The sequence below is a fragment of the Pseudopipra pipra genome, chromosome 4, assembly GCF_036250125.1.
Source record: "Pseudopipra pipra isolate bDixPip1 chromosome 4, bDixPip1.hap1, whole genome shotgun sequence".
NCBI lineage: Eukaryota > Metazoa > Chordata > Aves > Passeriformes > Pipridae > Pseudopipra > Pseudopipra pipra.
This window is the reverse complement of record NC_087552.1, coordinates 57,955,115-57,969,239: the sequence shown is the minus strand read 5'-3', so window position 1 is coordinate 57,969,239 and position 14,125 is coordinate 57,955,115. Positions and strand designations below refer to the sequence as shown.

Genomic DNA, 14,125 nt, shown 5'->3' with positions numbered 1-14,125 from the left:
TGTTAGAAGAGCACAGCAACGGGAAGCGCAGAGGACATATTCCCTTCTTCTCATGGAGGATTTCATTTTCTTCTTTGCTGAGAAGACTAGTCTCCTTTGCCCTGAAGTATTAACAAATATACCAGCTCCCAATGAAGACAGGCTGCCCTACGTCTATCAATAGAATCTATACAGAATCTTTTCCCTTAGGGATTAATTCAACTTTTGATTCAATCTTTCTGAGCTTTAAATTATGATGTTACAAACCTCCAAGGAACTACTGTACTATTTGTGACCTTCTTTATTACTTTCTGCTGTTTGATAAAGTAGAGAAAATTGATTTATAGATTAGTTTGCTTGTGAACATGGAATATCAATGGTGAGAATGTGATTCACGGAAAAGCAGAAGTTGGCACTGGTTAAAGTTTAATATAGCAGTTTATTAATTAATGGTGAAGGACAATAGAATAACTGCACATTAATCTTGAATGAGATTCTGGCAGTGCAACATGAAATAATAGCAATGAATCAAGGCATCTTGCAAGAGTTGGATTTAAAGTTTTCAAAACATTTTCCACAAGGAAGAAGTTTGTCCATCACTTCCACTTCTCTTCTCTAAACCTCCCTCTCTTTCCCTTATGACCTGACAGGAGTTTTTGTGTTTCTGTAAGTATTAAAGGTTAAAGGTAGGAGAGGCAGAAGTTTTCCAAAGGGAGACTAAAATTAGGTGTTGGTGTCTGTATTTGGATTCTTAGGCCCCAATCCAGGAGTCTATTTTTATTCAAAGCAGCCGAGCACTTGACTTCAATGGATCTAAAAACACTCATGCTTAAGTGCTTTGCTGAATCAGGACAGACTTAAGCACAAATGTAAATGCTGTGCTGAATTTGGGCTCTAAATATGTGGCTTGATTTTAAAAGTGCTGAGAGCCAGCAGGTCTAATTGAAGACGATGGGAGCTGCGAGATGCTCAGCGTTTCTGAAAATCAGGCCACTCATTGAGGTGCCTGAATCTGATTTCAGGTGCTCAGCTTGCAGCATTCACTGGGGAAAAATGGTGACCCAGGATAACAGGCAATGGAACAGACTGATTTTATGCAATAAACCTTAATGATGTAAAACGAGGAGATAGAAGGCAGGAAGCACGTTTCCTGGAAATCTAATAGAATGCTTTCTTTTTTTTTGCAAGCATCAAAGTGCTATGCAAAAATATGAAATGAATAAACAACTCAAATTAAAAAGCCTAGTAACTGGAGAAATATTGGGCTAAATTCATGCCTTGTGGAACAGCAGCAAGATTGATGAAGTACATCAGGAATGATTTGGCCGACTATGTTTTGAGCATTAATTTGATCAGGAGCAGTGAGTCAACAACACAAATCCCACACAGTGAGGAACTTTGCTCTACCACCCTTGTGAAAACCAAGCACAACTGCTTGGATTAGTAAACGGTAAAAACGCAAAAGCTAAACATTGCATAAATTAAACACAGTGTTAGGAACAGAGATGAGGTGGAGGCTAGTCATCCTGAGAAAGGCAATTTTTTCAACTGAATTCAGTAGTCCTGTACTTACAGACCACAGTCGGGCTGCCCTCCAACTGTGCAGGCTGCCCTGCGCTGTTCCTCGCACCACTCCCCGGGTACCTGCTGAGGCACACATCAGATGAGAAGGTTGTCACACAGGGTTGTGCTGTAAAACCCCAGAGAAGGCTGTGGACACAACAGGATAGGCCTACAGCCATAAACTGGCTATATGTGAATGAACCCTGGGCAAACCAAAGAAAACCAGTTTCTTCCTCTTTTTCAGTGCATGTAAATGACGGGTTGTGAACATCCTTTGGCATCCCCTGGCCTATCTGTTGCCTGCCCAATGGCAATGCTGGTGTGGAAATACACCATGCTGCACACTGTACTGTCCACAAAGGATTCAGAAAAGCCATGCTTTCCAGCTACCTACCTGTCTGGTCCTCCTCGAATGTCTGCTGAGACAGAAAGGCTGGTGAAGGGCTCTCATGATGTGCTTTATCCTAGTACAGATATTTATCACCTCAGGATGGAAGATACCAATCATTTTGCACTTGTCAGATCCTAGTACCTCCACAACTTAGATCCAAATATGACCAGATAGAAAAGCCCTTACATTCCCCACCCCTTCCTAACTCAAACCAGCAACTCTTAAACTCCACTGAGGATTCTTCAAAGGTTTTCCTTCATATTTTATGTCGGCTCTTCAACAGCCTTGGGTACTCATGGCAGATAGGCATGCAGCATCTTTCTACCATTAAATGTATTTAAAATTGGCAGTTCTGTCCCCTGCCCAAAGTGCAGTAATTCAGGTGTGCTCTGGACTACTATCTCAAATCAATTACAACCACTAGAAAGAGTAATAGAAAATCCAGTACACAACCTGTTGTAGGGGGAAAAAACCTGTCACCTGTGATAAAAAAGAGAAACAGAAATGGATTTGAAACATTTGTTTCCCTTTATTAGCTCAGTGAGGCTGATGTGTACTGCACATTAAAAAAAAGAAAAAAAATCACAGGAATTTTCATACAATGACTTAAACCACAAAAGTACATGTAGAATCGGCAGGTGGAAAATAGCCCAGCTTGGGCTTAACTAGTATCTCACTTTCCCTGTTCAGCATAGTCTAACCAACAGCTTTACATGTTCACCTATACTGTACAAATCTTACAGTAGCTCCATAAGGTCAGTGTTTCACATTATTGAAAATGTCTGTCACATAGGTACAAATTTAGAATCATCACATTATATTACATGGCTATTCTAGGTCATTTATAGATCAGATCTTATACTACAGTGATTGAAGTTCTCATTACAGCCATCAAAAAGGACACATAATCATTACCTACTGTAAGCTTACATCTAAAGGGATGATAAGAAGTTGTGGGCGCTTTGTGATTTTTTTTTTCAACTGACCCAAGTGTTACGCCCCAGAGGCACAAACTTTTCTCTCAGTCCTGCTTTTGGTGATGGCAGCACAGCTGCTTTTCAGAGTAGTCTAACTCAGGTATTTTTCTTAAACTTTAGGATCCCTCTGTTTGGATTAGTATTTAGATCACTTTCCGTTCTGTAGGAATTACTTTGTTACAGTTCTAGGAAAGACCACAGTTTCTAAGTACCAGTTCTGCTACCTGTATTGTGGATGTGGTACTTACCACAGCATGAAAGCAACAGTACAATCTTCATCTAAAAGACACGCAGAGCTATGCTGCAATTTGCCTCCGGTGACAATGTGGTACATGTGCTAATTTGAAATGTTCTTGGGGAAGAAAAAAAGAAAGGGAAACACCAAGTTGATATTTTGATGGGTTTCCTACCACAGTGTCTACGAAGGATCCAAATAGCTTTATTCAACAATCCTAGCTCTATTAATTTCATATGTAATTTGTAAATCCACAGAGGAAAGCCATCTTCAAGATGAGAATGTTTGCCAGGCCAGTGAAAAAAAAAAAAAATTGACTCATCATTATGCCTGGTGAAAAATAAATAATCCCCCCGACAAGCCCCACACTTATTAATGTCAGCAATCAAAGGCAAAAGAGAATGTTTTCAAATTTAATCACAGAAATGTAAAGGCAAAATAGGTAATGCATCTGGTCCTTGAACACATAATATGATATACTAAATACTGATTTCTTAAAAATAATTTATTGCTTTTAATATTTTTCTTTACAACAGAAGATACTCAAAATCCAGAAAGGAAAATTGTAAACGTTTAGTTTGGCATTCACACAAAGTTAAAATACCTGCATTTTTAACCTACAGAGCAACAACAAGAATTATGCAGATTAAAGAATGTTACATTTGTAACACAGAACCTCCAGAAAAGTTCTTTTCTTTTTTTTTGTTTTATTGCTATCTATCTACTGAGAAATAAGAAGCCAAAAAATCAAGCAAGCATCCAACAGGACAGACAGTGGAATCTCTCAGAACACAATATGCTGGTGATAAAATGAATGCAGCCATCAAAATCAACTGCACTGGCATGGGAGTGGAATCAGTTTTCTAAGATTTGGAGTGGGAAAGTAGATTAAATAGTTAGGTGTGCCATACCTTTCAGAGTAGTCATGAATGCCAAACAGTAATAGAATAACAAATCTATACATTCACAAGCAAATATCAAACTTTGCTGATTCAGTGTAGACACTCTGAGTTCAGATGAAATTCTGATGCTCAGAATAGCAGTAGTTTACTCTTGCGGTTCTTTTCTTTCCTGAAGTTTCTATTTAATTTAACAGAAGCAATGTCATCAGCAACAATGTCATGGGCACATCTGAGGCCATGCTAGTGCATAGTAAAAAAAGGAAAAAAAAAACCAAACCACCCACTGCTCCTGCAAAAGCGGAATTGCCAAACGAAGCACTTGCTTACCCCAAACTGACAACCATCATGCATCCTAGGTATAAAATTTCCACTGGCCTTTTTATTCTTTTAGTCATCTCATAATTTATAATAAATAGGATAATTGCAACTGATAAATATGTCTCTTTAGTAAACAAAGGAATGAAGGATTGGTATTTATACAGGATGTGTAACTGTAAAAAATATAGATAAATACCATCATTAAACTGCCAATGAAAAGATTACTGGCTTCAAGAACAGTGTTTAGACACAGAATTATTGTAAAAATCATACTGTACTTAGTACCTCAGCACATTTTTATCAAATTAAAATCACAAAAATTAAAACAAAATAGCATTTTAAAAAGATTTTTGACCTCTAGTTTCAAAACTACTGTTGATACATAAAATAAAAACATTTCTTAATGATTATCCATTTGAGAGACTTTACATAAAATTATGATATCTTCTAGAAAAATTTAGATGAGAAAATTTCATTCCCCTAACAAATTCAGTGTATAAAACTGCAAAAGAAAATCAAGCAATGAGAAAAATGTGGAAAACTACTGCAGAAGTGGTTAATACCTTTTGGGCTAGAACAATTCTCGACAAAATTCTTATATAAGCTCACCAAAGAAGGGATGAATTTGTGTAACTGATTTTTGCACTCAGATACACGCGCGCACACATATACACACTCACACCCTCACCCACACGTTTTTCTTTTTTTTTTTACAATCAAATATATATAAGCATAAGTTCAGCTTTCTACATATGTTAGTGTACAATAATTGATTCACTTCCTATAATTACATTTGAATATTCTTGTTTAAGAAAAATTCAGCAGTTTTTGAAAAGAAGGCTGCATTTACAGTGCATAGCTGTAACAAAAAAGAACATCGTCATACGGTATGTACATAAATAAAAATAATCCATTTAACATTTGTAAATACTCAACTACTTTAAAGAATGTAGCAAATAAACTATCTGCGCACACACCCAGATAGTTATATCCAACTCTCATTAATAATGTAACACCACGTCCGCTCATTAGAATAAATCGCTGAACAAGCTGCACATTTGACCATTAACAAGGCTTTGAAAATTTTGCTGTGGAAGATCAATGTTGTAGACATTTACATGGGTGTCAGAATTAAAAGATGAAACTTCAAAATGTTAGGGAAGCTTGAGCCTTTCATTTTCTTTTCTGCAAGGATTAAAAAAACCCCCCAAAAACAACAAAAAAAAAACCCACAAAGAAAACCCCAACCAAAAAAAAGGAACAATCTTAAAACAAAGCTAAAACAGATTGTAGGCTTCTGGGACCTGTGGTTTCTTCTGGATTGTCATATTATCACTGTGTTTTGAGAAGAAGCTTCTTTAAAAAAAAACAAAACAAAAAAGCAGTGTCTGATTCCCAGACATCAGCAGCCATAGTTCTCACGTTGGGTTTTTTTTCTGTTTGTTTTTGTTCTTTTTTGTTAAAATGCAATATGTACAGGTTTTGCAGTTCATTGTTGTACGCATATCTCTGTGGAACTGCTGCCATGTCTCGTGATTTGCCTTGAACTCGCAAGCAACGCCCGGCTCCCCCGCCACCGATCACCCGCGAAAGCAAAGCTGACACCCATGGACATGTGTGTGCTTACTGGACAGCCGTCTTGCTCCTCCACTCGTCGAGCAGCTGTGTTCATGTAAACCATGGTTTTGAACAGAGAGTGTAAAGTAGGAGAAATTCCTAAGTACGACTTTTTAGTTGTCCATTATTGAAGGACGTGATGTCCGTGAGGTATTCACCATCCCCTTGTTTTCTTCGGATGACATGCATGTTACCTACGCAGGCTCCGCTGTGCCTCTTTAAGTAAACTATCAAAATCCATGGAGTCATACTTGCTTTTAGTGGAAGCAGGATCAAAATCATCTGAGTTTGAATCTGAAACCCAAAGGACGCAAGTTTAGATAATAGGCAAGAACCACTAGCGAATACTTATTTTCTCTGTACATCGTTACACTCAAGGCACTGAAGAAACAATGCACTTACAACCACAATGTTATGGGATGATAAAAGCATAGAAATGATCATCGGAGAAGCTTTATGCATGCACAGAGATTTCTGGTAAGAAGCAGAACTTAACAAAAGCAGTACATATCATAAGTACTGGGGGGGAACCATTAATCACATGTACATCTAGAACAGGTTAACTCAAAACGGTTTCCTCAAGGACCTGAGCACAACATACTGCTATGTATAGGTCTCGAAGTAGTCCAAATAATTGACAGATGTCTTACCCAAAACTCCACTGTTGTCTTGCAATGGCTGTTTCTCAACATGCAATATCCAAAACTTAATTCTCCCGGAAAAGGTAATAGGGGGACGGTTCTGCAGAAAGCCAAGGCAGCCTGCAAGCAGCACACAGAGGACATGGCTGCTTCTGCCTGCCCTGCCTTGGGGTCTTCTGCAAGTCAGTACACCTCCCTGAATCTCTGGTTTTGCTTCCACTCATTTTGTGGGGTTTGCTCGTTCAGAGCTATTATGGGCAGGGCCTCTGCACAGTTGTACAAGCAGGTGGGCTTTCTGCATCGTATGTGATAAGCCACAGCAGCAATAACAGACCAGCTCCGGTGATCTGTGATACCTGCTCCAGCTTTGCCAGTTGCTCAGACACAGACATCACTATGTTCCTAGCACAGAGGAGGGACTGTACTTTTGTGCCCACACAGCTCTAGGACTCCAATTATTTGGAGTCAACCCTGCTTAACACTGACTCTCCCCAGTTCCTGTGTCACAACTCCTTTATGAGAGTGCCCTTTTCTTTCCACTTCTTGTGTTGAATTAATCAGAACTCCCCATCTACCACTATAAGACACACTGTGCATTAAATGTTCATTACAAGTTCTGTTAAGACAATAGCTTCTCACAGAGGAGAGGTGTTAAACTTCTGACTACTGTTTTCAAGTGTTTTCTTTCTTCTGTACTCAACCCAAGGCTGATTAATTCTCTCTGTCCTGGTACCAGCTCATGAATTTTAAAGTTCATCCTGCCATTTCCTTATGTTGCTCTACCAGATACTCTGCAAAACACAGAGAATGCAGTCTGAAGTACAGAAGCTCAAGCTGGCAGCAGGACAAAGTGAAAATAGCCTGCTCACAGACACTTTGGGAATCCCACTCACTATGGAGAGACCTGACAAGGAATACTCCCAATGATGAATAATGTTCAAGAGGGTTCCCTTCAGACAACTTATTTTAAACCCCCAGATTTTCTGAGATACAAAGATGACCTTGGCTTCCATTGCTGAAGATAAGTCAAATCAAGGCAAGACTTAAATCTGGTTCTACTGTTTTTATCAGCCTACATTTCGACAAATGCCTTGCTACCTTTTATATTTTCAACATCAACACTATATCTCTTCAGCAGTCAATTGCCTTTTCTTAGCTTTACATTATCTGTTTAGTCACTGAAGTGAATTATAGCATATTCATTGTGAACAATGCGTATCATCTTTATAATTTATTTTGAAAAGACATCAATTGGTTAGAAAAAATATATCTGCATGCACTTCCTGCATTGTACAAAGCCGAGGGCAGCACATACAAGATTTCATTAGCACTCTGTTACAGGGTTATGAGAGATTTTAATGACTGTGGTCATTTATTCATAAAAAACTCACAATATCTGATTAATACAGATTCAATAGCAAAATGGGCCTTGCTATGTTATTCAGAAAAGAGTATCTCCTATGCCTTTAGTCTATTTATACAGGTATTAGGAAAGATTTAACATTTAATGAATACTTTACATTTTAAAAGGTAATTAAATAAGAGTTGAGTTTATCATATATTATAATATTACAGAGGCTGTTTTGGTAGTCTACGTGGTCTCTTCATGAATATACTTAACATCAGTATTCCTTCTGTAAAACTTTGAACATCTCCAAAAATCCTTGCAAGGGGAAGCATCACACCCTGACCCAGAGCATAGGACAGAACACATGTTTTGCCCAGGCAGGACTTGGACAGACCTAGATGTGTTAGCACAGCCAGTATGTACACTTGAGCCTGGAGTTACCACAGCACCATGGGGTCTGGAGACTGGTATGGATAATACCCCACTTCAGTGCGACCGCAAACACTATGAGATTTGCAAAGCTCTCCACAGGCTGGAGCCTCTTATATCATTACTTGAAATCCCTTCAAGGAGACACTTTCATACATCGATGTTTATGCACAATTTTAGAATCACCAGTTGAGATCAGTGGCTTTTACCACACTAAGGGTCAGATTTGGTCACAAACCCTTCTCACTTTCAAACTTGAGTATCTATGAATTGTGTTTAAGAAGTGCCCTTGGCAAGTTCCACACATCTACCATAGAACTCATGGCAAAGTAAGAATCACAATGAAGTTTTTGTGGTAAGGTATTTCCTTTGTTCTCTGTTTGTCAATCATATAAATAAATGAGGTATTGGAACCAAGCAGTTATAGCAATAAATAGCAAAGCATGTGAGAGTTTTCTGTGGTGCTATCATTTCAACATAGAAATGTATAACTGAATATTGAGCACTTATTTTTATAATGGTGGAAGTGGGCTTTAAAAGAATTTTCACAGTCTGAAATATCTGAAAGAAGCCAGCTCAGATTAGTTAACTTTTAAACTTTTTACAGAAAGTGAAAACCACTTCCTTCAACACCTTCCCCCCCATCATTTAAATAATATAAGCAGTAAACAAAAAAGTAGCGAATCCTAAATTCTCATGAGTTACAAGATTCCAGTTATGTACTTTAATTCACATAGTAGACCAAAATACCTACCTAGGTCTGCATAGTTAGACTTGCAAAATTGCTTGCGTCCACAGAAGTACAGCTCAAAGTCAGGTTCATTTGACCTGCGCAAAGTGTATCCGTTTTCAAGAGCAGCGAAGGCGTCACAAGTATAGCGGTAGGTGATGAAACCATAGCTGTCTCTGAAATTGAAAAATACAGTTGTGAACAAAAGCTGAAAAGAGTTAACACATATTAGTGTAACCCCTTCCTGAAAGCAAACTTGCAGGAGACCCAGCAGTGGAAATGCCAGAAGTACTGCATCCATTTATCAGCATGATTGTCCTGTCATACAGCTAAATACTTATTTCTGGGACAGGAAATCTCAACTAGCAAGATTAATAAATAAGGATGAAAGAAAATAAATAAGGTTTTGAACTCAGCATGTCATCTGTCACAGCACTTTTATTGGTAACTCCCATACCAGTAATCTTACTGCCATAATTTTTTACATATGGCAGGTCCCAAACAAGAAGTAATCTCAAAAGTTCCTACCCATCATCCCGCAAATTTACTGTGCACTCCTCAATTTCACCAAAAACTTCAAAACGGTCCCTCAGTTCTGTTCGGGTTGTGTCAGGTCTGATTTTACCCAGATAAATCACACGATGTTCCTCCTGTTGATGAAGAGCAACAGGGAAGGCATATTTTTAACAAATGTGTAATAGTCATGAACCTAGACATATATGCATGCAAATACATACAAAGATGTGCAGAGGATGCATAATCATAGAAATAGTCTCTTGTGGAAGACCTACTGCATCTTGCAAGTAAATGAAATAGTTCTCTCCTGGAAAGCATCTAAGCCATTTACATGACACTACCATTTGTTAGGTGGTGTGCTCCTGGAAGGGTTCGCTGCTTGCTGGTACTGTTCTCTGTACACTGACAGATGGTTCCCTTTGTATCCTATTCACCTTCTTCCCTTTCACCCCTTCTACCACTTCCCCTCCAGGACTGCAAACTCTTACAAACTAGGAGCTCTCTTTCTCTTGCCATCTACACAATACGGAGCAAAACCCATCTTAGTTGCAGAGTAGCATAAAGTAACACAATAACTGCATAAAAGTACTATAAACATAACAAAATGTATTACAAACATAACATTATAAACCCAGATGACTCAATAGCTGATTCACCCTGCAATCCTGTTCCACCATAATCCATACCTTAAAACAGAGGGAAAACTTTCAAGGGTTGTCATGTTTTAACCTCAGCCAATAACTAAGTACTACACAGCCACTAGCTCATTCCCCACTCTCTGGTGGGATGGGGAGAAGAATCAGAAAAAAGTAAAACTTGTGTGTTGAGATAAGGTCAGCTTAATAATTGAAACAAAGAAAAATATAATAATAGTAATCAAAAGGAGAGAGATGGAGGAATAAAACCCAAGAGAAAAATGTGCTGCACACTACAGTTGCTCACCCCCCACTGACCAACATCCAGTCCATCCCTGAGCACTGATCTGCCTCTCCCGGCCAACTCTCCCTGGTTTATATACTGGGAATGATGCCATATGGTATGGAATATCCCTTTGGCCAGTTCAGGTCAGCTGTCCTGGCCGTGCTCCCTCCCTGCTTCCTGTGCACCTGCTCACCGGCAGAGCATGGGAAACTGGAAAGTTCTTGATTTAGAGTAAGCACTATTTAGTAGCAATTAAAACATCCATGTGTTATCAACATCATGCTCATGATAAATCCAAAACACAGTTCTGTACCAGCTACTAAGAAGAAAACTAACTCTATCCCAGCCAAAACCAGGATTGGGTCCAAAAGATGACTTTTATTAAAATAAGTATTTCTGAGGGGAAGGCAGGACAGTAAAATATACCTTGCAGTCACCATTGCCTGTTGGTTTATTCAGAAAAAAACACACCTGACTGAAGTCCCTGATTTTCACAGGCCAGAGTGTCATTTGCATGTTCTTTCAACCCTTGGAACAAAGCATCAGATCGTTTAAAACAATGGAGTCACAGTCATATCCTTTCTCCCTTAGTGCAAATGCTCAGCAGAATTAGGGAAGGACTAGGAAACCCTGTTAAGAGTCACTTCATGAATTCTAGGATGAACACTTTGCTGAGAGTAGAGCCATTTAGTGAGCTGAAAGAAAAGCAAAATGAAAAAAGAGATCTTAAAAACACTGACCTAAAGGTAATCAGAGCAAAGAAGCACCAGCTGTATCTGGCTTGGGTGCTCAGCCTTCCTATCTCCGATTGCCTCTGGCCTGAGGAACCCTGGCACTACCAGCCCTACTGCTCATCCCTTACACACCCGCACATTAGTCCCATAAATCGAACCACCATCACATTCTCAGCTGGTGTAAATCTGTCAGTGGAGCAACGTCAGTTTAAACCATCAGCTTTGGCACCTGAGACTTGTGCAGAATTTAGGTGCCGAATGCCGAAGGAGCTCTACTGACTGCGGAGAATTCATGACTATCGTAACCTGGAGGTGCCTAAAGGCTAATGGCACCTCAACTGTGCAATGCAAAAGGCTCTAGGGACCTAAATATAGACTTGCATTCCTGCTCAGAAACATTCTAGCCTGAAGAGACAGGTAGTTTATAGTGTTACAATTCAGATATAGCACAAAATATATCTTTCCCATGAGTCCCTACTGAGGCATAAAGCACTAGTCATTCTTGGACCATGGACAACAGGATTGAGATGAGACCAAAACACATATAAAAACGAAAATTATCCTAATGTCTCCTCTTTACTTGTTTGAGTACTCATTTGAGATAAAGGGACCATCAGAACTCTTAGTTATGGGTGCCAAAAATCTTGGTTCCCTGATCCCAGGAGAGCACTTGGCTCCCAGGAACTATTTAATACAAAATAAATAAACAATTCCTGCAGCAGGAAGCTAACACTAATATATCTGTCTCCCAATAGAAACTCTTTCTCACTAGCACACTCAGTCAACTATTTTTGTCGACTCTTTTCCTGCCCTTGCAAATCTCAGCGGCTCAGATCCAGAGAAATGGAAGCTCCTGAGAAATGGAAGTTTAAAGCTGCAGAAAACAAAAGATCCGAGAATCAAATATTCCTACCCAAAAGCCCTGTCCACTAAGGAATGGCACAAGAATCACCTGGGTCCTTTATAGCTCCTTGGTCAGCCCAGCAGAGTCCTTGGTTGTTCTATCAAAGTATATATATATGCTGTCCCTGATCAGTGGAATCAAGTAAGTATATAATTTAATTGTTTGAAACTACTGCCTCTTTTGATTATGTAAGGAACCAAGGTGAGTGCTTTGCTACTCTTCTGTAACCCTGCTGGGACAGACAGTTTAATTTTTAAATGTTACGCTTTCTCAAGTGCAGGGTCCAAAAGCTGCCCTTGTTTTCTGCCGTATCAATGCAGTTTGGAGAAGTTAGAATGGCTAAAAGAAGGAAGTGTGCACATGGGAAGCCGTACATTTAGGGCACAAGGGTACTTTACAGACAGCTGCTGCTTTTTATCTCTGTCTCTACTGTGTCCCAGTCCAGAGCTCTGACCTTTCTGACAAAGGAGTTTGGGTAGGGCTTCTGCGAACCAGGGACTGCAGAGTGCAAGCAAGGGAAATCTGCATTTCTTCCTTTTTCCCCATTCTAATTCTGCTTACTTTCACTATGGTTGGGTGCCATAAACTTCAAAAACAGGAAAATCTGCATATGCACAGTAATTACTTTTTCAGACTGTTTTACCAAATCAAGGATTTAACCGCACTGAAACACTTGATAAGAAACAATTCCATTGATACTTGCTATTGAACCTAAATGACTGACCAGATGGAGCAGAACATAACACAGCAGACTGTCTAATATACTTTAGCTGAGATAATACATCTCAACTGAAAAAACATAATGTTTCACTCACTGACATGGAGATTGTAATATTACAGTGTGATAGAAATATCTTATTGCACATTCTTCCATAAGTCTGTGTGCATGCCTGTGCAAGTTTTTCTTCTTCTATCCCTCTAATAACCTTTATATCTCTAAAAACCCTTTAAGACAACTGTAATAAACCAAAACTAAAAAAAAAAAAAAAGAGAAAAAACCTGTTAAAACTACCATTAAGGGAATAAGTTAAACCTGCAAAATTAAGAAAATTCAAATTTAAAGCTGAAATGCACCATATGTCCTCCAGTGTGCACACATGAGAAGATGTATTCAAGTATTTTTTAAGCAGAGTGCTATGATGGAATAACATACCGGAGAACACAGGATCCATACAGCACTGTCTTTGTCTTGGTTAACTTTCGTTTATTTAAAGCAGCTATGAAGAATGTATATGTATTCATAGAGATGCCTGTCTTTATTTCCATTAATAATAAGAACTATAGAGGCCTAACAAGATTACAACATACCTCTAAATGTTAAAGATCTTTATTGGATAATAAGTTACATGCATAACCCTATATGTGCATATTAAGTAAACAGCACTTGTTAGAGATGATAGATGAATTGAAAACCTAGAGAACTGTGAAGAACAGCCTTTGCTTACAATTTAATATAGGCAGAGGGAACCCGCAGGAAACTTCAGAAGATACTATTCATATTTCCCTCCCAAAAGTGCAGATGATTTATTTTGCATCACAAAATTTAAGCATAGTTCTTTGCTTTGATGAGAAAAAAAGAGAAAGAATAGTCCAGTCAACTCCCTCAGGCCCAACATGTCTGTCTTCTTTTGGTTTATCTAAAGTTCCTTGTACATAATCTTGCTCTTTCTTCTTTGCAGTAAAAACATTTTAATAGGAAGATGTGGCAGAAAATCTCAGACTGAAAAGCAGTATTTTAAGTCTCAAATGAAAATACTAAAGCATTAGAATACTAAAACTTGAGAAACGGGACTAGGATATACCTTACACATCTAAGGGTTAATAAAGGGACCACTCATCCTCCAAAACATTCACCGATGCTAGGGATCTTTTTTGTCTTGCAAAGGCTTCCTCCAAAACTTTATTTTCTTTGTCCTTCCT

At 38.7% G+C, this 14,125-nt stretch overlaps 1 protein-coding gene across 3 annotated transcripts in view; it reads right to left on the bottom strand.

The window, feature by feature from the left end:
* Positions 1 to 2,438: 2,438 nt before the first annotated feature.
* The window catches only part of PPARGC1A (PPARG coactivator 1 alpha), a 368,659-nt gene continuing 356,972 nt past the window's right edge, over positions 2,439 to 14,125 (bottom strand). For all 3 annotated transcript variants that reach the window (XM_064653102.1, XM_064653103.1, XM_064653104.1), the window contains 3 exons: positions 9,659 to 9,780; positions 9,155 to 9,306; positions 2,439 to 6,276 (listed from right to left, as the gene is read on the bottom strand). In XM_064653102.1, coding sequence (XP_064509172.1) covers positions 6,173 to 6,276; positions 9,155 to 9,306; positions 9,659 to 9,780 — 378 coding nt within the window. In that variant the 3' untranslated portion in view covers positions 2,439 to 6,172. The remainder of the gene's footprint in view (positions 6,277 to 9,154; positions 9,307 to 9,658; positions 9,781 to 14,125) is intronic.